The 25,534-nt window shown below is 45.6% G+C and overlaps 1 protein-coding gene across 3 annotated transcripts in view; it reads left to right on the forward strand.

Moving 5' to 3' along the window:
* The first annotated feature begins 562 nt into the window (after window positions 1–562).
* CPQ (carboxypeptidase Q) overlaps window positions 563–25,534 on the forward strand; it is a 636,368-nt gene continuing 611,396 nt past the window's right edge. Inside the window, exon 1 of one of the 3 annotated variants that reach the window (XM_073550429.1) lies at window positions 563–762. In XM_073550429.1, coding sequence (XP_073406530.1) covers window positions 578–762 — 185 coding nt within the window. In that variant the 5' untranslated portion in view covers window positions 563–577. Of the gene's footprint in view, window positions 763–21,024; window positions 21,074–25,534 lie in introns of those variants that run through there. The other 2 variants (XM_073550430.1, XM_073550431.1) reach the window with 2 other exon arrangements.

Genomic DNA, 25,534 nt, shown 5'->3' on the forward strand with positions numbered 1-25,534 from the left:
GCGGCCATGTTATTAGGCCACATTCACACGCTCAGTATTTGGTCAGTATTTTACCTCAGTGTTTGTAACCCGGAGTGGGTGATTAATCCAGAAGTGGTGACGTGTTTCTATTCTACTTTTCCTCTGATTGTTCCTCTCCGGGTTTTGGCTTACACATACTGATGTAAATTCCTGACCGTGTGACCGCGGCCTTACAGCACTGGTGACATCACCCACGGAGGTCACCTAATGGAGCAGTGTCTGTGATGTGACCTGCGCCTCGGGAGCTGCTCCTGGTTTCTTCCTCTTCAACAACTATCAGAAATGTGTGGTGTTCCTCAGGACCGTACCACTTTTTAATGGGGGTGTTTAAAGAAAAGAGATTCAGGGTGTAATAGTAAAACCTTTACCTTCTAGTATTGTCACATTCAGAAACCTCAGTGTCCTGCGTGTGACGTGTGAGCCGCTATTACCACGCACGTCACGTTGTCATTAAGGTAACACTGGTCTGGATAAAACCTTCCCCCCTTTCTGGCATTTAGGACGGCTTGTTCAGGAAGTAAACGAAACGTGTGGTGAAATTAAAGGGAAATAAAATATGATAAATGGAGTAAGGAAATGTCCTGGACTGCAGACGTTAATTTCAGGTGACGGCCATTTTACTGGAGTCCAAAACGGAGGCAATGAGTGTGCAGCAGCAGAGCTCGGTGCTGGAGACACGGAAGTTACTGTCAGTGCGGCCTCTTGTGGCAAAATTGCACTTGAATGGTTCTTTGAGAGTTGGTAAGTTTTTGGGGTGGGCACGTACTGATGGCGGGTTACTGGGTATTAGTATCTGTTGTGGGAGCTCAGGGCATTCTGGAACTTGTGGTGAACTGTCAGTACCTCACAGTGTTGGCCTAAAGGTGTAGATGTGATTTACCTTCACTTATGCTTGTAAAATCTGACCTAATGGGGATTTCCTTAAAGGGATTTTCCAGGATTTTTTTTTTTAATTTGGCTAAAAGTAGAGACAGTTAAAGAAATGAGCATAACTTATAACTTCATCCCCTGATGCCCTGGCTCCGCTGCTTCTATGGAAGTTATGACATCCTGTCCATCAGACACCTGACCGCTGCAAACAGTCACCTGCCATACACTGCCCAGTCGCGTGATTGGCTCCTAGGGTCAGGTGACTGGCACATGATCATACCCAATACCAGTGCGGGGCAGGGGGTGCCGGAGGGGATTTCTGGATTTTCGGTCATTATTCCTTTTTTGTTTAAATTAGTTTTGTTATTACCCTATCATGGACTTCCGAAGTGACGGACACCAGCAGCGACTGACAGACCCCATTGGCTAAAATAGGAGTCAATCGGGGTTTTATTCATTTTGTCCGGTGTTTTGGGCAAATTCTGCCACGCGGGTGTGAACAGAGCCTTATCTGCTGTGCAGTCCGGCGTGCTCCGCTGGACTCTTCTCAGCCACAACACACAGTCATTCTCACACAGGCGTAGTTTTGGTCAGTATTTCGTATCCGTACCTGTACAGTTGTGTTTACATCGGTTTTGGAGCCGACACGACAGAACCCCAATGGAGCCCAGTGTAGTCATCACGCTGTCGTCCGTCCTATTATGGATTCAAGACTGCCGCCATTTTCATCTTTTTTTTTTAAAGCCGTAACTTCAAAGGGTTTTTCGCTACTTGGACAACCCCTTCTCAATCCCTATGTTTCCCACCAGTAGCATAATAGCACTTAGGCCGGGGCCACACTTGCAAGTACAATGTGAGAAACTCGCCTCAATACCCGACCGGAGTGTGCGACTGCATAGAAATACATGCAGCCGCAGACTCCAGTCCAAGTGCCAGCGGCAGTGCCCGGTATTGATGCGAGTTTCTCACATTGTACTCGCAAGTGTGACCCCGGCCTTATACTCACTTCCAGTGTCAGCGCCTTTTATTATTATTATTATACATTTTTATAGCGCCATTTACTCCATGGCACTTTACATGTGAAAAGGGGAAATATAGACAAGTATAATAAACATGTGTAAGACAAGGGACACACAAGTACAGAAGGAGAGAGGACCCTGCCCGCGAGGGCTCACAGTCTACAGGGATGGGTGAGGATACACTAGGAGAGGGTAGAGCTGGTCGTGCAGCGGTTCAGTAGACTGAGGATCACTGCAGGTTGTAGGCTTGTCGGAAGAGGTGGGTCTTCAGGTTCCTTTTGAAGGTGTTCGTGGTAGGCAAAAGCCTGATTTGTTTGGGTAGAGATTTCCAGAGTATGGGGGAAGCACGGGAGAAGTCCTGTATTCGGTTGTGGGAAGAAGAGATAAGAGGGGAGTAGAGAAGGAGATCTTGAGAGGATCGACGGTTGCGTGTGGGTAAGTACCGGGAGACCATGTCACAGATGTATGGAGGAGACAGGTTGTGGATGTATGTCATAGGGTTTTGAACTGGAGCCTCTGGACGATAGGAAGCCAATGAAGGGCTTGGCAGAGAGGAGAGGCTGGGGTATAACGGGGAGACAAGTGGATTAGTCGGGCAGCAGAGTGTAGGATAGATTGGAGTGGTGCAAGAGTGCTGGAGGGGAGGCCAGAGAGTAGGAGGTTGCAGTAGTCGAGGTGGGAGATGCCTTTCCAGCGATGCCGTTTTTCCTGGGGGTTGCGTGACATAATAATCCCTGCGGCACATAACAATGTCACATGATCCCTGGGAGAGACAGCGCGACATCACTGGAACAGCGCCAGCACCGGAGGTGAGTATAAGTGGGATTGAGAAGGGTTTGTCCAAGTGGTGGATTACCCCTTAGATGCTGCATTTTTTTGTTGCTTTTTATCTGCGTGTTTCCCGCAGGTGTCAAAATGCATATTAACAAGCAGCGTTTTGATTGCGTTTTTTCTTCTTGTAGTACAGAAAAGCTTTGATTTGGCACTTTTTCATTTTACATGAGTTTTATTTCAGGTTCAAGATAGCAGCCTGTAGAGAAAAAAACTACAAAAAAAATGGACCGTGAGTTGTACAGCGCCATTCAGCGCACACAGAGTTTTCATGAAATCAGATCCACTTTGCTTTGACAATTAAAGAGCTGGTCCACTGCTTTAGCATTGATGACCTATCCTCAGTATAGGTCATTAATGTTTGATCAGTCAGGGTCTGACCCCCGGCACCCCCACCCATCAGCTGTTATCTGTTGGTGGCCGCAAATACTCACTTGTGGAGCTGCTCCATCTTCTGACATTGGCCATGACCCGGTACTGCACATCCATCTCATATTGATTTGTATGTGTAGTACCCAGCCGCGGCCACTGCCAGAAGATGGAGCAGCTCCACAAGTGAGTATATGCGGCCACCAACAGATAACAGCTGATCGGCAGAATTCCAGGTGTCGCACCCGACCGATCAGACATTGATGACCTTTCCTGAGGATAGGGTCATCAATGCTAAAGTAGCGGACAACCTCTTTAAACACAGCAGATTTTTTTGCACAAAAAAAAGTAGCGGAAGAAATCCTGCATTTTTGCTACTTGGGAACATGGCCTTCCTCCTAGGATGGAACAGAAAATCAGAAAGGTTTAGTGCGGGTGTGAACATGACCTAAGCCACAGTAAGCTGAAAAGATTCATTGTGAGGACAGTCAAAAAGTGATTTATTTCTTTACAGTGACGTGACTATCCCAGTCATAACTTCCCAGAGATATGCTGATGGTGTCTCTGTCAGAAGCTGCAAATTACGGAGACCGATCAATGTTTTTGCAACCACAACAAACCAATTTACCTGTATGGAACTGATATTTAATTGCAGAAATTTCTGCTGCACGTGAATCACCTTTAAGTGGTTGTCTGGTCATATATCACCGATATCGTATTGATGGGGGTCGGACATCCTGATCCCGCACCGATGAGATGTTATCACCTCCAGTGGCTGCATCAGTACAATGTGCTGAAAAGTGCAGCTCCATTAAGTGTTTACACCTGGCCACCACCGGAGCGAATAACATTAGTTATGATTAGTAGGGGTGTCGGACCTCCATCTATCTGATATTGATGCCCTATCGTGAGGATAAGGGCTCATTCATACGTCCGATTTTATGGTATGAGGGTTAGCGGTAGTTTTCATGGATACCACTCGTACCTATGATAGTTCACGGGGTTGTTCACATGTACGATATATATATTTTTTTTTCCTCAGACCGAGTGGTCAATGGAAAATGTTGGAGATGTCAGATTTTGATCCAGTCGTCAGATCGCAATCGACAATGCAAGTCTAAGATGACATTCGAGTGCAGTCCTATTTTCACGGACTGTCAGAAAGGAGCAGGTGGAAAAGTTTTTTGCTTTTTTTTTTCCTCTCCATGTAGGAAAAAAACTGGTGACACTCGGACCACACTGTGATCAAGAGCTAATCAGAATAATTGGCCTTTTATCTCGTATGTGGAAAATACAGACGTCTGAATGAGCTCTTAAGACATCAATATCTTACGAGCGTAGAACCCCTTTAAGGTCTCATTCAGACTTCGATGAAACAGTACGATAACAGACCCCGATACTACAATAGCAGACGTGCCACAAGTCTCCTGACCGCCTCATATATGCCTATTGGATTGGGAGACCTGTGAGCAGTCATGATAAACATGAATAACTGAGGCCTAGGGGATTGTACATGAGTCTTGTTTCACTAGGATACTTCTGCCACAAAAGCCTCCCTGGTAACCTGGAACTGTGTTTTTGGTTCTTTTTTGACGATGTTGGCTGATATGCCATCGTTAGTAGTATTTTACCAGTTTTAGTGGTGGTGAAATATGGGCACTAGGGAATCTTATAAACTTGTGATGTTTCTTTAGCTCATTTGTTGGATCTGCATACCATTATTTTTTTTTATGAATTTGTGCTTACAATGTGATTTTTTTTTTTTTTTTTTTCCATCGTTTTTCAAAATTTTCTTAAACCGTTGTGCTTTATGTTTGTTTTGGGGGTTTGGACCTCTTTTTAATACTGTGCTTGTAGTTAGTTGGCCTCTGTACTTTCAGACATATTGATTTTATTTGATTTATGTGAGAAATAAACAATTTGTTAATCACTATTTAAAAGGTACATTGTCTTAACCCTGAAAAAGTAGCCGGAAGTGACTAGGTGTCTCTTTTCCATATAACTTGCTGTTCACTGCCTGTTGTCAAGTATAATCTGTCTCTAGCAGCAGAGACACAGAGACAAAGCAGAGTAAGTGGGGCTTTATCTGTCCGCTCTTGCTCTCCTGTCTGTCCACTCCTGCCCTCCTGTCTGTCCGCTCCTGCTCTCTTCTGCTGCTGCTCTCCTGTCTGTCCGCTGCTGCTCTCCTGTCTGTCCGCTGCTGCTCTCCTGTCTGTCCGCTGCTGCTCTCCTGTCTGTCCGCTGCTGCTCTCCTGTCTGTCCGCTGCTGCTCTCCTGTCTGTCCTCTCTTGCTCTCCTGTCTGTCCTCTCTTGCTCTCCTGTCTGTCCTCTCTTGCTCTCCTGTCTGTCCTCTCTTGCTCTCCTGTCTGTCCACTCCTGCTCTCTTCTGCTGCTGCTCTCCTGTCTGTCCGCTGCTGCTCTCCTGTCTGTCCGCTGCTGCTCTCCTGTCTGTCCGCTGCTGCTCTCCTGTCTGTCCTCTCTTGCTCTCCTGTCTGTCCGCTGCTGCTCTCCTGTCTGTCCTCTCTTGCTCTCCTGTCTGTCCACTCCTGCTCTCTTCTGCTGCTGCTCTCTTCTGCTGCTTCTCTCCTGTCTGTCCGCTGCTTCTCTCCTGTCTGTCCGCTGCTTCTCTCCTGTCTGTCCGCTGCTGCTCTCCTGTCTGTCCAACTGCACAACAGAGAGGCAGGCTTTAAGTTTAGGGTAGGCGTGTCACTGGACAATGGTTGGCTCAACATATACTGGTTAGGGTAAAGAAGTTCCAGCACTTTATAGTACTGTCAGGATGATTAAGACAAAAGTGATGAAGTGTTCAAACATACCATCCTATACTGTTTCAGGTTGAATTACCTTACATCAGTTGTGTCTGGCCAGATGTTTTAAACCTGAAATATAGATTATTTAAATTAATTTATTAGGTTTGAAGTGGCTGGACAGGAACTAGATATTGATGAGCTATGCTTAGGATTGCTCATCAATGTCAGAACGGTGGTAGTCTGACACCCCTTGTAACTCATACTGCAGCCTGATGTATATAAAGTATTGTGACAGTTCCCTGCTGTTGAGCCAACATCGAAGTGGATGGGATCTGACCTGCATTACCATCAAATAGCCACTCTAAAGTTATTGGTGCTGTGGTGCATACTCTATGAAAAGCCAGCCGACCTGGGGGCTGTAAACAGCTGATTGATGGAGGTGTCACCTACTGGACCCTCACTGATCTGATGTAGATGACTTGTACTAAAGGGGGTTTTACACTAAGCGATATCGCTAGCAATATCGCTAAAACGCCACTGATTTTGTGACGTTATAGCGATATTGCAAGCGATATCGCTATGTGTGATACTTACCTCCGACCGGCTCCCCCGCTGTCCATCGCTGATCGCGCAGCTCCATTTCTCGTCGGGCGCTTCCTGCTGGGCTTCCTGCTGTGTGAGATGAGCGACGCTGGACGCGGGCGGGAGGACGTCAGGATCGCTGTGTGTGAAAGGTGAGTATCGTCCTCTGCGTCGCTGCTGCATCGCTGTGAGGTCTGCCTGTGTGAAAGCTCACTAGAGATCATTTAGCGATGCACCAGCGATCCTGACCGGGTCGTATCGCTGGTCGGATCGCTGGTGCATCGCTAAATGTAAAAGGGCCTTTAGGGTAGGTTCACACAGCCGATGTCTCCACATCTGAGAAAAACGAGTCAATTATTCTGATTGGTGTCATCAGTTTTTCTCGGACGTGGAGAGAAAAAAAAAAGTTTCTCCATACGGCCAGTCCATGAAAATCGGACTGTACTTAGATCTCCTCTGAGTACAGTCTGATTGTTTTCATGGACCTCTAGATTTGCATTACCAATTTTCATCCGACACTTGGATCAAGATTGGACATGTTTGCATTTTCCTAGGGACAGCTCCATAGTGTCACGCTCTGACTGGTGGGCGTGAGCCAGGGGGTTGTGGCCCTACTGTGCCACAAACCAGACTACCCTGGAAGGGGCGTGACTACGACAGCTACCTCGGTCTTCACTGGACCTATGATGGTGAGGTCAGGCTTGTGCGGCAGGTAGCTGCCAGGTGCCACTCCAGGGTGGTGTCTGGCTGTGGCTGCTGATCCCACTTGGGGAGACGGATCACTAGGACAGGTACGAATAGCAGACAGGCTGGTGAGCACGGCAGGCACGGCTGAGACACAGGGGCAGGGACCGACTTGAAAGGCACAGGGTCACGGACAGGTAGGAATGGTGTATGGAATAGGTAGGGTCCTGTTCACACAGCAGGTGCAGATACTGGTAGGAAGGAATGGTGTCTGAAGGAACAGGTAGAGACCTGTTCACACAGGAGGTGAACCGCAAGACTGCGGAGAGGTGCTGCAGTTTGCAGCAAGAGGTTTCGCAGCAGCGGAAGTGGGACACAGGCCGAACCGCTGGAGTGCGGAGCATAGGCAGAGTCGTGAGAGTACAGAGCAGGCAGAGCCGCAAGAGTGCGGATCACAGCAGAGTCACGAGAGTGCGGAGCGCAGGCAGAGCCGCAAGAGTGCAGAGCACAGGCAGAGTCACAAGAGTACGGAGCAGGCAGAGCCGCACGAGTGCGGAGCACAGGCAGATGGAGAGGACGCAAGGATAGACTTAGCAGGCAAAGTAGCCACAGACGAGGAGACTGAGGTAGGACTGAGTACAGACAAGGTAATGGTACGAGGCAAGGTACAGGAACAAAGACACAGGGACCAGGATATTCTGCCTCCTGGAGGGCAGCAAGGACAAGTACGAGACAAGGTGAGGAGCAATGGCACAGAGACCAAGATATTCTGCCTGCTGGAGGGCGGATAGACAGGAACAAGGCAAAGCTAGGAATCAAGCCTCCAGAGAAGGCAAAACACAGGACAGGACCTGGCAGCTCAGTAGCAAGACACTAACTGAATTAAGTCATTGCACAGGCAGCTACCACCGGGTGGAGCTGCCCTAAATACTAGAGGCCTCTTGGTAATTGGTCAGGGACACATTAGACAGGTGCACCCTGATTCAGTAAGAACCAGAGAGTTCTGGTGCCGCCCCCCTATACTCACAGCCAGGAAGCAGAGAGCAGGCAGAAAGCAAGAGGCACACAGCATGGAGCCGGCAGCAGACAGAACTCACTGTATGGCTTGGAGCAGTGAGTAAGTTGGTGTATGGGGGACGGGATGCCATGCAGTGATGCCGGCAGGGTTGTTACACATAGAGCATCATATGTACGAGTCCTATCCTTGAGAACTGCTGGGTAGCACTTGTCCCAAAAAAAATTGGTTGTGTGCACAAACCCTAAGAATAGGTCATTAATATCTAAGTCTTGAACAACATTAATCTTGTATTTTTCAAGTAGCCTGGTGCAAAAGTCACGTCATTTAGTGACGGTTGCAATTGACGATGTGCGGGTTTTGTGACTGCATCAGTCTGTAACATTAGGACCTCCTGACTGATGATCACAGGCTCTATTATGTACAAACATCACATTGCTCTGCCAGGCTGCTCAGGTCACCCCCACTGTCCATATTTATAGAAACATACAGGCCATTAACACCCAGAAACTTATTAAGAACTTGCAGTCTTCATTGGCCCCTATCTCTTCCCTCTCATGTCCTGATTCTGCATTGAAGCATTACAATGAAACACTTCAAAGTGCCCTGGATGAATTTGCACCTCCTATACATAGAACACCACAACACAGATGGCGACAACCCTGGCACACCCTGCAAACACGTTTCCTGCAGCGGTGCTCCATGTGCGCCGAACGTCTGTGGAGAAAATCCAACCTACCCGAAGATTTCATCCATTATAAGTTTATGCTTCGAACATACAACACTGCCCTTCACCTCTCCAAACAAACCTTTTTCAACACCCTCATCACCTCACTGTCCAATAACCCTAAACGTCTCTTTGACACTTTTCATTCTCTACTCAACCCAAGAGTACAGGCCCCAACCACGGAGCTTCGAGCTGACGATCTGGAAAATTACTTCAAAGAAGAAATTGACCAGATCTGACAGGAAATTATTTCCCAATCACCTCATACCATGCACTGTCCTCCCTCCCCCACTGCTCACTCTCTGATTTTGAACCAGTCATTGAAGAAGTAGTAAGCAGGCTCCTTGCATCTTCTCGCCCAACCACTTGCACCAGTGACCCATTTCCGTCACATCTACTCCAGCCCCTTTCCCCTGCTGTCACCCCTCACCTAACTAAAATATTTAACCTCTCTCTCTCTTCTGGTATCTTTCCCTCCTCATTTAAGCATGCCATCATACAGCCATTACTTAAAAAACCATCCCTCGACCAAAACTGTTCCGCTAACTATAGACCCTTCTCTAATCTTCCCTTCATCTCTTAGCTCCTGGAACGCCTGGTCCACTCCCGTCTTATCCGCTATCTCTTTGATAACTTTCTTCTCGACCCTCTCCAATCCGGTTTCCGCTCTTTACTCTCTACTGAAACTGCCCTCACTAAAGTCTCTAATGATCTACTAACAGCTTAATTAAATGGTCATTACTCCATGCTAATTCTCTTGGATCTCTCTGCAGCATTCAACACTGGATCATCAGCTCCTCCTCACTATGCTCCGTTCCATTGGCCTCACGGACACCATTCTCTCCTGGTTCTCCTCCTATCTCTCTGACCGCGACTTTACTGTATCTTTTGCTGGCTCCTCCTCCTCTCATCTTCTCCTTACTTTTGGGGTTCCTCAAGGATCAGTCCTAGGTCCCCTCCTCTTCTCTTTGTACACTGCCCCTATTGGTCAAACAATCAGTAGATTTGGTTTCCAGTACCATCTCTATGCTGATGACACCCAATTATATGCTTCTTCTCCTGACATCACGCCAGCCTTTCTAGAAAACACCAGCGATTGTCTAAACGCCATGTCTAACATCATGTCCTCACTATATCTGAAACTGAACCTGTCAAAGACTGAACTCCTTGTGTTTCCTCCTGCTACTAATGGACCTATACCCGACATTGCCATTTCCGTGGGTGGTTCCACTATTACTCCCCAGCAGCATGCCCGCTGTCTTGGGGTTATGCTTGACTCCGAGCTTTCCTTTGTCCCCCACATACGATCACTGGCTCGCTCTTGCTATTTGCACCTCAAAAACATTTCTAGAATTTGACCTTTTCTTACTTTTGACTCCGCAAAAACTCTTAGGCTGGGTTCACACGTAGCGGAACTCTCGCGGAAATTACCGCGAGAGTTCCGGAATTCCATTCCGCGGGATAATCGCATTTTAAATTCCCGCGATTTTCCCCCCGGAAAAACTAGCATTTTGCAAGCGTAATTAGCTTGCAAAATGCTAGCGTTTTCCAAGCGATTTGTAGCATCGCTTGGAGAACTGATTGACAGGTTGGTCACACTCGTCAAGCATAGTGTTTGACAAGTGTGACCAACTTTTTACTACTGAGGCAGCCTATGCAGCATCAGTAGTAAAAAGTAAAAGATAAAATGTAAAAAATAAAATAAAAAATGGTGTTATTCTTACCTTCCGACGTCCCGCGCAGCCTTCCCGCCTCTCTCCACGCTCCCGTTCCCAGTAAGCCTTTGCGAAAATGCCCGCGATGACGTCCGTTCTTGCGGGATCGCGACGTCTCGCGGCCATTCGCGATGACCGCGAGACTTCGCGATCCCGCGAGAACAGACGTCATCGCGGGCATTTTCGCAAAGGCTTACTGGGAACGGGAGCGTAGAGAGAGGCGGGAAGGCTGCGCGGGACGTCGGAAGGTAAGAATAACACCATTTTTTATTTTATTTTTTATTGCCCTCACCCACAAAGCTCTCCATGGCTCAGCACCACCCTACATCTCCTCTCTTGTTTCAGTATACCACCCTACCCGCGCCCTCCGTTCTGCTGATGACCTGAGGTTAGCATCCTCAATAATCAGAACCTCCCACTCCCATCTCCAAGACTATACACGTGCTGCGCCAATTCTTTGGAATGCACTTCCCAGGTCAATATGATTAGTCCCCAATCCCCACAATTTTAAGCGTGCCCTGAAAACTCATTTATTCAGACTGGCCTACAGCCTCAACACATTAACCTAATCTATCCCTATGTGGCACAGCCAAAAGTTTTTACCATAACCAGGTTCCCCGCATCATGTTCCCACATGCTTTATGCATCCATTAACCCTCTGCGTCTGTACTGTTACACACTTAAAATTATGGCTGGTCCATACAATCAGGGCAACTGTTACCACCCACCTTTCGTGTTTCTCCTTTTTTCCTCATAGATTGTAAGCTTGCGAGCAGGGTCCTCATTCCTCTTGGTATTTGTTACAATCTATGTGATTATTGTTATGCTGTAATGTCTATTGTCTGTACAAGTCCCCTCTGAAATGTAAGGTGCTGCGGAATATGTCGGCGCTATGGAAATAAAATTTATTATTATTATTGCTCCCATTTCCCTGAGCCCCGTTTTCCAGGACTCTCTCTAAGGAGACTCTGAATGCTGCTATTTTCATGTGAGAGAAGTTGTGGTTTGCAGCAAATGAGGGCTTATTACAATCAGCTGGTGCAATAATCATAATCGTCTATTCATGAAAAAAATACATTCAGACAAAAATTTCCCGAACAATTTGGCAGATGAGATTCTGCGCCGTCCTCACAGCTCCTCTTAGTCTATTGTCAATTTAGTCATTTGGTTTAAGATCCCATCTGCATTTTTACTGGAGCTTGAAAATCGACATAGAAAATATATTCAAACCCAAAATGGAATATAGGCTGACGTTTTAGGAAACTGATATGTAGAAACAGCACAAAAGTACAAGGCTGGAAAGTTTCAGCAGGTTTTAGCTTAAAGGGGTATTTATGATTACTGCCACAATCTGTTCTCAATGAAGAAATCACTTAAAAAGGACCTGCATGACAAAGTAGAGTAGACCAAAAGATCCTCAAAAGCTAGACATCATACTGCGATCCAAAGAAATTCAGTAACAAATGAGAAACAAAGTAATTGAGATCTATCAGTCTGGAAAAGGTTAGAAAGCCATTTCTCAATCGATGGGACTCGAGCGAACCACAGTGAGAGCCATTATTCACAAATGGCGAAAACCTGGAACTGTGGTGAACCCTCCTGGGAGTGGCCGGCCGACCAAAATTACCCTAAGTTTTCAGCGACGACTCATCCAAGAGGTCAAAAAAGACCCCACAACAGCATCAATAGAACTGCAGGCCTCAGTTAAGGTCAGTGTTCAGGACTCCACCAGGTTCCCTTTAAGCTTCATACACCTATGGACTTCCAAAGAGAGAGTTCATAGGAGGCTAAGAGTACAAAGGATCAGTCATATTGAAATCCAGCATGCACCATCGTAGATTTTTCCATACAGTAGAGGTTGTGGACAATTAGGCTGCCCCCCTATAAAGGAATTGTTCGGTTAAAATAAGCCACAGGATAAATTGCTGACCGATGGGTGTACAATCGCTAGGACCCACACTGATCTCTAGAATGGGAATTTTGATCTCTGATAGGGGGGACTTTTATCTTGTTTACAAGATGTCTCGGCAACTCGGATGCCCGACCACCCCTCCATTCATTCTCTATGGTGATGCTGTAAAAAGCTGAGTGCAGCACCGTAGGGAGTGATTGTAGCAGCGGTTGAGTGTGCACTCTGATGCTTCATTGTACCGCAGATAAACGTTCTCTGTTCTGCCGGTTGTGTGGGTGCCAGCAGACGGACCCCCACCAAACAACAAGTAAATTGTTTTATCAAGACAGCCCCTTTGAATATTACTCTTATGAAAGCTATTGTGTGACCACTGTGATGGACACTGGTAAACTGCTGGAGGATAGATATGTTTCACTAGTCTTAATGGCGTCACTGATATAACACCCAGAGTTTTTTCCTCCAGCACACTATGTGCGGTGAGGGGTTGAACTAATTTGTATAATGGGCCGGCTTTTATCCATAGAGTGGGTGGGAGGATGTCCACCTTATCACCACCCCAGGGAGTGGTCTGGGGCTTAAATAGCTGGACTCCAGAGGCAGTCAGTGTTCTGCAGGACTGGAGGGATAGCATTCAGTGGTTTGTGTCCTGACCGAACCTGTGTTGCTCCAGAGCAGGCAGCTCCCAACTAATGTATGAGCTGTGTTACAGCATTTTATTTTTATTTTTTTTTGTTCTTTTCCTATTTTTACTTTTCCCTTAATTTTGGTTTATGCCACTATATAATAAACCAGCAGAAGATTTAAAGAGACAGTGTTCCTGTTTTCTACCTCCGTGTACCGCTGAGTGAGTTGAACTGCCACACCACATTGACATAGACAAACATTCAGATTGGAGCGAGCAAGAAAGTTCAGTGTCTGGGTGCCAATAGGCCTCAAAATGTGTGATGATGGGAAACATTCGGAGAGATCACCTATCTGCCCACCGGTTAACACTCGGCTTGATCCTGAGTTGCTACTTCCCGTTAGATCTCCACAGTGCATATCCAATAGCTAAATGCTTGTAAGCCATATGCTGAAGGCAGTGGAGAATGTTCTAAGATTTGGGTACTTCTTGCAATTTTTGCAAAGTGACCCTCTAGAATTGATGGCAACATTAGCAGTTTCTGAACCCGATCGTGTCCCTTTAAACCTGCAGTGATCTGTCCAGTCTGACGTGGTCCCGGAGCACTGACATCTGACAGCCAGCAGCTGGGAGTGACATTGGAAATGTTCTAATATGAAGCATGATATTGATCCTAAGTGACGGGTTAATATTTTCATTTACCGCTGTCCTTATTTCAGTGGTAAAATGCATCCCTTATCCAAAGCTGAAAATTCAAAGTTGTGCTTTTTCGCTGAATGGCAGAGAATAATCGTGTATATGTTTCTTATTGTCCGATGTCTTAACCCTCTCCCATACAAGTTAGATGGCTGTCAGCCGAATGATGCTTTGGCCGGTAGCCATCTCTTCCATACACAGGAGCGTTCATTTGTCCGAGCTTCCTTGTATCTCTATGACAAAGCCACTGACAGACCTCTTTGCCGGCGGTTTATCTCCGAAAGAAGAATATGATCAGCAGTCCGAAATCAGACATACCCAACTGGCACCTTCCCCGATCAGCCAGCCCCCCATGTACCGTATATTAGAGTGTCGGCTGAACTTGTTAAGATCTGTGGTTATGAATGACCGACATTAGTCTAATGTGTCTGGGGGGCTTTATTCCCACATAGATTGAAGGGTTCTCAGTAACTGGATCATATACCTAGTATACCATTAATAGGGGTTGCTGTTTGAATACAGGATCCAAAATACTTGGTGGGGATTTCATCAATCAGTTTACACCATAAACTTTGAGTATGATTGTACAACACATACAGTGGCTTGCGAAAGTATTCACCCTCCTTGGCTTGTTACCTACAACCTGTGTTTAAATATTTCTGTAATCCAATTTGTGTGTGATGCATCAGCACTAAATAGTCTAGGTTGGTGACGTGAGAAAAATATAGGCATAAATTAAATTTATGAGATCAAATAATGAAAAATTGGTAAGTATTCACCTCTTTTGCTCTGAAGCCCCATGTCACATTCGCTGTGTGTGACAGGGATCAGCAACCTGCCCCCCTGCCGGGTATCGCTGATCGCTCTTGATCGTCCTGGGCCATTTTTTTGATTGTTGGTCTCCCGCTGGCCAGCACGCATCGGTGCGTGTGGCAGCAGGAGACGAACGATCAGCGACGCTGCACGCTGGTATCTAAGGTAAACAGCGGGTATCCAAGAGCCGCGCGGCTCTTAGAAACCCGCTGTTTACCTTAGATACCAGCTTGCTCGCTGGTCCTGCTCGCTGGAGGGGCTGTCTATGTGACAGCTCACCAGCGATCAGGCTAACGATGTCCCAGCGATCCCTTCCATGTCAGATCGTTGGTGGGATCGCTGGGACATCGTTATGTGTAACGGGGCCTTTAGCCTCAGATTTTACATTTTCTGTGTTAGCTTCAGATTTTACATTTTCATACTGGGAAATGGGTAAAAATGGCACCAAAATTTTAAAATTTCTGCTGAATGTGGCAATACCCCATATGTGGCTGTACAGTACTGCTTAGGCCTGTTTCACACTTCAGTTTTTTCTCATCAGTTAAAATCCGGCAAAATGGCTGAAAGCGGATCCGTTGTTAATTGAAGTGAACGGATGTCAGCAGTCCGGTTTTTTGACGGATCCGTTGGCTGAAGAATTTTAAAGGAACCGCAGTCCGGGGACGAGAGAGAGATTTATTTCCCGGCTGACTTCCTTTCTCCGGGCATGCGCACTGTAAAATGCGCATTCTACAGCAAAAAAAAAAAACGTTGCAGGGTCCGTCCAGGCATGCCGGCGGACGCAAACATTTTGGCGGATCCGCAAAAAACCGGATCCAACGGATGGCCATCCGTCAAGATCCGCCGGTAATGCAACTCAATGGGGAATAAAACGGATCCGCCAAAAAAAATGGCGGATCCGTTTTTTTCAAAAACTGGCGGATTTTGACTGATGGACAAAAACGGAAGTGTGAAAGAGGCCTTAGCCACACAGAGAGACTCAGGAGTGACGCAAACAAACAGCAATGAATGTACGTACATTGTAGTGCCCAGTACATTATGCCCATTTCATGCTTCTGGAGACACGCACCTGTAAATTAGGCGGGCTCTCATTACTACAGAAATGCCAAACATGTGGGTGCTATATGTGGTTTATGCACACTGGGGCTCAGAAGGGAGAGGAGCATTTGGATTTGGGAGCGGAGAATTTGCTGAATTTCTTTTGAGTGGCAAGGAGCCATTTTGCTTTTCCAGAGCCTTTGTGCTACCAGTAACGTGGAACCCCCCCCCCTATATTTTTGTTAACAGATGATGGACCTGAGTGGTGACATGCTTTTTTGTGGATTGAGTTGAAGCTTTTATTGGGAACATTTTACATCACATTTAGGATCACATTTATCCGGCGCTGTATGCTGACCACTTACTTTGGGGTTCCTATCTAAATCTCCGAGTGACGTGATTCATATGAAACCCCTGATGGATCCATTCACTGTAATGAGGCAGCAGAGTTACTCAGACAGGCCTCTGTTCAGCGGTATCATTTTCAGAAGTGCACATAACTGTGGTTGACCGCACTTTTATGCTCGCCTAAAAAGACGGACACCGCCTAATCAGAGGTTAAATGGCATCCACAGTGCTTCCATCTGCCTCATTATAGGGAATCTTCCACCAGAGGTTCTGTCTGAATCACGTATTTCAGAGATTTACACGGAAACCCAGATGCAAGCGCTCAGCGCAGAGTGCTTGATAAATGTGCTCCGAGCCTTACTGCGATCTTCGGGAGGCAGAATGGTAAAATCAACAGCAGGTGAAGAATTGGTTTTATTTATTTTTTATTCCATTCCTTGTGCGGCATAAGTGATTAGGCGACTTTATTCTTCTGGTCGGTGCGATTACAGTGATACAAGATTTATATCGGGTTTATATGTTTGGCTGCTGTAACACACTAAAAGACGCTTTTTATTGCAAAAACGCATCACCGTATTTTGAGAGCTATAGTTTTTCCATATTTTGGCCCACAGAGTCATTTGATAGCTTATTTTTTGCGGGTGAGTTGACGTTTTTATTGGTACCATTTTTGGGCACATGACTTTTTTTTATCGCTTTCTATTCCGATGTTTGTGAGGTAAAGTGAACAAAAACCAGCAATTCAAGAATTTTTTTTTTTTTTAAATACTGTTCTGTGTTTGGTAAAATTGGTAAGGCAGCTTTATTCTTCGATTCAGTATGATTACAGCAATACCCCATTTATATATTTTTTAATGTTTTGTTGCTTTTACACAATAAAACTATTTTATAGAAAAAATAATTATTTTTGCATCTCTTTATTCTGAGAGCTATACCTTTTTTTTACTTTTCTGCTGATAGAGCTGTATGGCGGCTTGTTATTTTGCGGGACAAGATGACGTTTTCAGCGGTTCCATTTTTATTTACATTCGTCTTTTTGATCTTGTTTTATTGCACTTTTTGCTCAGTGGTATGATAAAGCATTGTTTTTTGCCTTTTTTTACGGTGTTTATTGAAGGGGTTAACTAGTGGGACTGTTTTATAGAGAGGCTCGTTACGGATGCGACCATACCAAATATGTGTACTTTTGTTTTTTTTTACATAAATGCATTTATTGTAATATTTTTTTATTTTTTTCTTGTTCTTTATTTGGGGATTTTTAAAAAATATTTGTACATTTAATTTTTTTTTTTTAACTTTTTACATTATCCCAGCACTGGAGAGCATCAGATCAGCATCTGACAGGCAGGGAAGGTGGTATGCCGCCTTCTGCTCTGAGCAGGCACTGACATGCCGCCTTCTGCTCTGAGCAGGAACTGACATGCCGCCTTCTTCCCTGAGCAGGCACTGACACGCCGCCTTCTTCCCTGAGCAGGCACTGACACGCCGCCTTCTTCCCTGAGCAGGCACTGACACGCCGCCTTCTTCCCTGAGCAGGCACTGACACGCCGCCTTCTTCCCTGAGCAGGCACTGACACGCCACCTTCCCTGCAGGACCCTGAAGGACCTCACGGCTATCTTTTGGCCAGGGGTCTTCATGGAGACCATGAGAACAACGCTAGCCCTCAGAGAGCTCCCTCCCTGCGCGATGCTCCACAATGTCACTGTAACTACTGACAGTGGTGTCAGATCGTCGACGTTGCTGCAGGGTGTCAGCTCTCACATAGGCCTGACACCTGCACCCGATTGCCGCAGCACTCAGTGTGAGGCCATGTGATCAATGCGCTATACATATACTGCTCTTTGCAGGAATGCAGCTCCCGCAGAGCATTATATGTACTGCGCATGTCGGGAAGGGGTTAAAGGGGATTTGTCAGGCGGATTTTATTATGTAATCCAATAGCATCATAGTGTCGGGTCAGAGACTCTGATTTCAGTGAGGTGTCACTTACTGGGCTGCTTGGTGCAGTTTTGATAGAATCCCAGTTTTCTCTGCTGTAGATGTAGCAATGATCAAAATGCTGAGCTGTGTATAACTCCACCCACACCCCTGATTGGAAACTTCCTGTGTACACTGTCAGCAAGCTGCCAATCAGCGGTGGGGGGTGGGGTTTCACAGATTAGCTGCACTGTTTACGTGCAACTCCTAGGCCCTTCCATAATAATCTCCTGCTGATAAAACACTGATCGTATGGAAACTACAGCGCACAGCTTAATAAGTGACACATGCCTGGAATCAGGCTTTTTGCCCCTACATTATGGTACTCTCTGATTAAATGGAAAAACAACTGCCAACAGATTCCCTTTAAGTAACTTCTCCATGTCACTTATATTAGCGCATGTGCTCTGTAGAACGGGTTTTCCTTTTCTTCAAGGATTCTGAAGTTTGTACTTTTGTGCTTACTCAATTGAGTACATGGGCAGACAAGTGTCCAAGAAGAAGTGACCACTACCCACCTCACCCCCATCCACTCGTATATATAGTTTCTCGCTGAACATTGCACGTTCAACCAGCAAGTTTAATACACGACGGCAGAGCTTCGGTGATCTACCGATTGTTCGGTAAGTGTCTGTATTCATTGTATACATCTTCATCTGGAATATGCAGAAAAAGCAAAACTAGTGATAATTGGAGTGGGGGGAAGTCGAGGGCCCGGATACGTTGACTTTCTCTTTTGTGATACACAAGTTTTCTACAGCAAAAAAAAAATCTGCACCATTAACCCAAATTCTTGCTACTGATTTTTTTTTGCAGATTTAACCCTTTGCATTGTAAAGTGAGAAATAATCAGAGAAAGGGTAAATTGACATTCTGCAGAATTTAACTCAATTTAGTTCAAGTTAGTGTGGATGAGATTTTGTAAAAGGGCCGTGGATTGTTTTTTATTTCTGTTTTTCAATCTGATCGGTGTGGTTTTGGACATTCTCGTTGATTAGGATGCCCTCGGGCAATCAGAGATTTTCTAAATTACAAAGTACGGTAGTAAAAACTGTGAGTTCAGTCCCTTATTACACACTGGTGTTGACCAATGTGCTGTATAAAATATTTGGCTTTGATAAAAATGGCAGATTTCTTGATTTGTGGGTTAAACATAAATGCCAGTCCTTGCCGATAAAGCCCATCGCTGACCGGTAACATTAGACATGAAGGAAACTCGAATCGTCGGAAGCTGAGGATCCAGAGGCAGAATTATTCTATGTATAATTCTACTTAGCAAATATCAGCAGCTACTTGTTACACTAACATTTAGTCCTAGGTTCTTTCATCTTATATGCTTGATTAAATGCCACAATGATCCTAGAGAAAATGTGCACGTCTGCAGAAGTTCTAGGGAGCTGGAAGAGCCGCTGTGGTCCGGGCGGAGGTCGAGCAGCTCGGAGATAAAGTTGCAATAGGTGAAATACATCAAAGAGAGAGAAATAAATAGGCTGAGGCTATGTGAGCCCGCGGTATCCCCCTGTGGAGTCACTGCTAAGTGTACAGGTACCTGCATCCTCCTTGGGGAAGGTTTGGGTCAGGTGGTTTTAGGTGTGTAAAATAATGAAGGTTTGGCTTAAAGAGAACCTGTCAGCAGGATTGTGCACAGTAACCCACAGACAGTGTCAGGCCGGCGCTGTTATACTGATTACAGTGATACCAGGTGATGAAATTCGTCTTGTGGTTGTTGTTTAATCTTTGTTTTCAGTTTTGAGTTAATGATATGCTCATGCTCCGGGGTGGCCTGTGGGGGGTCTTCATGGGGTGCTATGATTAGGTATTCATGTGTATGGCTCCTGACAGGTCACTGATCCCTCACTGACCTGCCCCCCAGTTTAAATAATGAATATTATATTTATTTAAAAAAATAAAAAAAATCCCCTTCAGCAGGCAGGCGTCTGCACTGCACCATAATCGCACCCATATTGTGCATTTAATTATTCTTTTTGATGGTATCTATAAATTCCTAAAGAAAAAATATCAGTTTGAAAATGGCGCCGACCTGACACTGTACCAAGGTATCATTGTAATCAGTATAACGGCACTGACCTGACAGTGTCTGTAGGTTACTGAGCACAATCCAATCCTGCTGACAGGTTCCCTTTAAAAGGGTTGTTCCCTGTCAGATAATGTTGAGTTCTGGCTGAAGTTCTTTTTTTTTTTTTTTCTCTTTTTTTTTATAAATAACAAACTTGCACTACTCGCTGTCTGTGGACTCACCCGCAAGTCTCCACCGCTGCTCCTGGCATCTGGCATTGACTGCTTTTCCTGAGTGGAAGACTGCGCCACAGCCAATACCAGGCACCAGGAGCAATGGCAAAGACTCACTTGTGGACCTGGGGAAGGTGTGCGCAGCACAGTTTATTTTTTAATTCTAGCTGGGGCCGAACATTATCTGATCGGGAATAACCCTTTTAAGGGCCCCGTCACACATAACGACTCACCAGCGATCCCGACAACGATATCAATGTGTCAGGATCGCTGGTGAGTCGCTACATGATCGCTGGTGAGCTACCAAACAGACAGCTTCACCAGCGATCAGCACAGCGACGCCGAGCGCGCGGCGTCGCTGTGTTCGTTAGTTACCAGCGCGCTGATGCAGGAAGCTGGTAACTAAGGTACACATCGGGTTAAGGGACGCCCGTCCCTTGGATACCCGATGTGTACGTTAGTTACCGCTGATCGCTGGTCTCCCGCCTGTCACACGCAGCGATGCGTGCTGGCCAGCGGGAGACCAGCGACCAAAGAAAAGTCCAGCGGTTTCGAACAGCGATCAGCGATACCGGCAGGGGGGCCGATCGCTGGTCAGTGTCACACACAGTGATCTCGCTGGTGAGATCGCTGTTGTGTCACAAAAATTGTGACTCAGCAGCGATCTCGCTAGCGAGATCACTATGTGTGACGGGGCCCTAAGCCAAACCTTCATGGAGTTTGTAATTGATAGGTGACATTACTGTGTGCATTCTCTCTCCACAGTGACGTCATTATCTGAAAGGTAACAACCCCTTTAAGAATACTGCAAACAGTGATGTTACAGCTGAGAGGTAACCAAAACCAGGAGATGGTGATAAATACAGAAGTGGTGACATGTTTCTGTTATACTTTTCTTCTCATTGTTCCTTTCCTGATTTTGACTTACAAATACTGATGTAAAATACTGACCAAATACGGATAGTGTGAATGTGGCCTAAGAAGGATAAATCACTAAAGCTGGCCATACCCATTAGATATAACAGTTATCTTTCCTGACTCCGCCGAGAGTCCCTGCGCTCCACGTGATGGAGCCACGGCCAGAATCATCTGTCAGAGGTTTATCTCTCAGCCAAACAAAAGCATCGAGTGATTGAATCTCAACTACCTGATCCTTATGTCCTTATTAATCTGTCACCGGACAATCTAGAGGCCTGTATACTCATTAGATGATCAGCAGATCACGTTGACATTGGTGGGTTCTGACAACTTTTTTCTAATGTGGCCTTAAGTGAAAATTTAGCTTCGATGATATGCACACAGTGATGTCATAACACAAAAATAATATACATGATAATGTGACACACAGGCTGGATTAGAACACCCAGCCCAAACACCGGGTTTTCTGACCTGACCTAACTGCTTCATTGGCATTAATGAGGCAATTAGCTAAAGCCAGGCTGGGTACTTCCCATCTGAGCATAGATCATTTTTGATATGTGAACCTAGCCTCACTCAATGATGTCTTAGGTTTAGGTATCGTGCACACAGTGATGTCGCAGAGCTCGTTGCTCTGCAGTAGTTCATACAGCAAGGTCACAACATTAAGATAATTTTCCCAGCAAAGTTACAGAGCAAGGATAGACAGAAAAAAAAATGATGTCACCATGCAGGCTTTTTGCACACAGTGATGTCATAGCACAGGGATAATGCGAACAGTAGTACCAACATTGAGGGAGTTGCTTTATTGGTATTTGCTGACCTCTGCTTTGTTAGTATTCAGATAGATAAAATTCAGCATAAATGCAATAAGAATTTCAGAAGATTACTAAATGTTCTGGATTTAAAGGGATCCTGTCATGTAAAAGTGCGATTAACCGGCAAATTAGCTCAATATCTGCAGGTTAATAGCGATTTAAAGTCGCGCAGCTGCCGTACTGGAAGCACAGCTACAAGGAGGAAATCAATTTCATTCATTGAAGCTGCCTTGGGCTTTCAGTCACTGCTTCAGTCATCACTCGGTATACAGTGAGCAGCGACTGTAACCACACCCCGGCACTGACTGACAGCCAGCTCTGTACTGATGCACTGCTGTTCTGTCTTGTCAGCCAGTGCCAGGGTGCGGTTACAACCTCTGCCCACTGTATACCGAGCGGGAACTGAAGCCATGCCTCTATGACTGAAAGCTGCAGGCTGCCGGGAGAAATTTTTTAAATTTCCTCCAGGCAGCGGGGCTTTCAGTGCTGCGGCAGCATGGCTTTAGCACACTGAACGGGAACTGAAGCCACGCCTCTATGACTGAAAGCTACAGGCTGCCGGGGGAAAAAATTTGATTTCCTCCAGGCAGCACGGCTTTAGTACACTGAACGGGAACTGAAGCCACGCCTCTATGACTGAAAGCCACAGGCGGCTGGGGGGAAAAAATTTGATTTCCTCCAGGCAGCAGGGCTCTTAGTGCTGCGGCAGCACGGCTTTAGAACTTTGTTAACCTGCAGATTAACCCCATGTCTACAGGTTACTAATGTTTTGGGACATTACTGGTTTCTTTTAACCTTCTGGGAGGAATTGAAGGTAAAGGTCTCTCTATGGGATCCAACCCTGGTGTTCTGATTCTCACAATTGTTTGATCACTCTTTTGCCTCTGATCGATCCATCCATCGGAGCAGACCGATGAGCTGCAGTCCCACCATGTCTGGAGGCTGCTTACGTCTGATATACGCTCCCCATATTCAGACACGGCTCTTTTCATTACTCATTAACAAGTAATTTCCTGCTGTATGATTACACAGTGCCAGTAATAACTAGAAGTCATTTTGCTCTACAGAAGCCAGTGAATCAGAGACACAAATGTGCCTGTGACTCAGTTGATCGCTACCTCCTTCGGCCTGAACAGCAGACGTCGTCTTGTAATGACTTTCATGCCAAGAGTGTTGTTTTCCCAGAACCCCCCTCTCTGCAGTTCCAGAACCCCCTGTGCTTTTGGGGAATTCTGGGCGTGCAGACTTTTATCTCCTTCTCCGCAGCAGTCGCCGCTCACGTTGCCAGTAAAGTTTAGCGGCTTGTATTTGCTTTTGTTCCATCGACATTACATTTTGGAATTGTAGTCTTCGCTCAGAGTTCATATCTTACCAGCACAGACTCAAAGGTTGACAGCTGCTGGATTCCCACGTAAGGACACTAACCCAGTTTCGGTGGGAAACAATAAAACAAACAGCTCATATGGGAGCGATGCTTAGTAATGGAGGGATTACACTAAGTGATGCCGGGTGCATGCTGAGAATTACGACTAACACCGGTTTACTGCATAGGACATTTGTGCAATGCTTTGTGTCATTGTTTCTAGGTTTTAATATTCTTGAAAAAAATCTTTCTCCACTTTTGTGTGTCTTCTGCTGGTTCTCTTGACAATGCAGTGTGACTGCGAAACGCGCTGGCTATCTAACAGAACATTAATGGATACTACTCCCTCCGTATAACAACTTATTAATGAGAAGTTTGGGTTTCATAGCTGCATAAAACTGATTAAAAAGTGATCTTCTGACATCTCCATCACATACTTCATCAGTCATATCTGATGAGAAGAATATGCAACTTGCTTCTTCACAAAGGAAGAAAACAGGGTCTGTAGTGCTACCTAATAGAAGAAGCATGCCTTTAAAGGGAATGTCAGCATGCTTTTTGTTATGTAATCCAGTAGCAGCATGATGTAGGGACAGAGACCCTGATTCCAGCGATGTTTCACTTGGTTTACTGGGTGCAGCAGTTGTGATAGAATCATAGTTTTTTCTGCTGCAGATCTTGCAGAGCTCAAATGCTGAGCTGGGTATAACCCCACCCTCACCACTGATTGGCTGCTTTCCGTGTACATTGTATATTTACAGCTGCTAATCAGTGGTGGGGGTGTGGTTGGACTTGGAAGATCGAGACACCTAGTCCTGTAGTGATAATCTCCTGGTGATAAAACACTAATTGCATTGAAACCTCAAAACATAACCTGGTAATGGTAAGTGACACATTACATGTATCAGTCTCTATCCCTACATCACGCTGCTCTTAGATTACATATCAATAACCCGCTGACAGATTACATATAAGGGGCCTTGCCACATGACTTGGGATGCACAGCCAAAGCAGTCTCAGTTTGCACACAGCTGTTTCGGTGTTTTTGCCTCTCAACAGTGCAAAGTAAGAGACTTTAGCTGGGTAGGAAGTCATCGATTGTGGTCTAAGAAGTAAAGGTTCTATTTGAAGCGACTGCCAAACTGGGGTAGGGAAATTTATAGGCCATGTAATGCGCCCTGGGAAATAAAATATGGAAATAGCAGCTTCATAGAGGAAGAGAACATGGACTCTAGTCTCTGGATTGGAAGTAGCAATCTGAAAAGTCAATAAGAACAGTGGTATGAGCCTTGCCTCTAAGTCCTACAAGACCCTTTGCTGAGCCTCGTGACTTCACATATAAATCCCGACCAGAATCTCCATTTGCACACTGCAATTCTACTTTTCCTACTAAATTAAAGGGTTGCTCCACTATTTTCCTGAGGATATGAACTCCATCTCAGATCGGTAGTGGTCTGCCATCTGGTACTCTCATCGATCAGCTGTTATGGTGGCTGGATGTTGGCTGTTGCGGAGTTCTGTCCACTGTGTAGTGGCCGCAGCCGGGTACTGCAGATCTGGCTCTAATCAGATGAACAATAGTGGATCTGCAGCGACCACTACACAGTTGATGGCACTATGCTGTTCAGCAACTGCTAGCATTCGGCTGCCGCGGGTAATTTTGAGATGTCATAGAGCATTTATTTGTAGTCACAGTACAGTTGTGCGCAAAAGTTTACATACCCAGCCGAATGTTTGCTTTCTTGGCCTTTTTTCAGAGAATATGAATTATAACACCAAAACTTTTTCTCCACTCATGGTTAGTGGTTGGGTGAAGCCATTTATTGTCAGACTACTATGTTTTCTCTTTTTAAATCATAATGACAACCCAAAAAATCCAAATGACCCTGATGAAAAGTTCACATACCCCATTTCTTAATACTGTGTATTGCCCCCTCTAACATCAATGACAGCTTGAAGTCTTTTGTGGTAGTTGTCGATGAGGTTCTTTATTTTCTCAGATGTTAAAGCTGCCCAATCTTGGCAAAATGCCTCCAGTTCCTGTAAATTCCTGGTCAGTCTAGAATGAACTGCGCACTTGAGATCTCCCCAGAGTGGCTCAATGATATTTAGGTCAGGAGACTGAGATGGCCACTCCAGAACCTTCACTTTGTTCTGCTGTAATCAATGACAGGTCGACTTAGCCTTATGTTTTG

Source organism: Dendrobates tinctorius, unplaced genomic scaffold, assembly GCF_039654945.1.
Source record: "Dendrobates tinctorius isolate UK_male_01 unplaced genomic scaffold, ASM3965494v1 ptg000165l, whole genome shotgun sequence".
Lineage (NCBI taxonomy): Eukaryota > Metazoa > Chordata > Amphibia > Anura > Dendrobatidae > Dendrobates > Dendrobates tinctorius.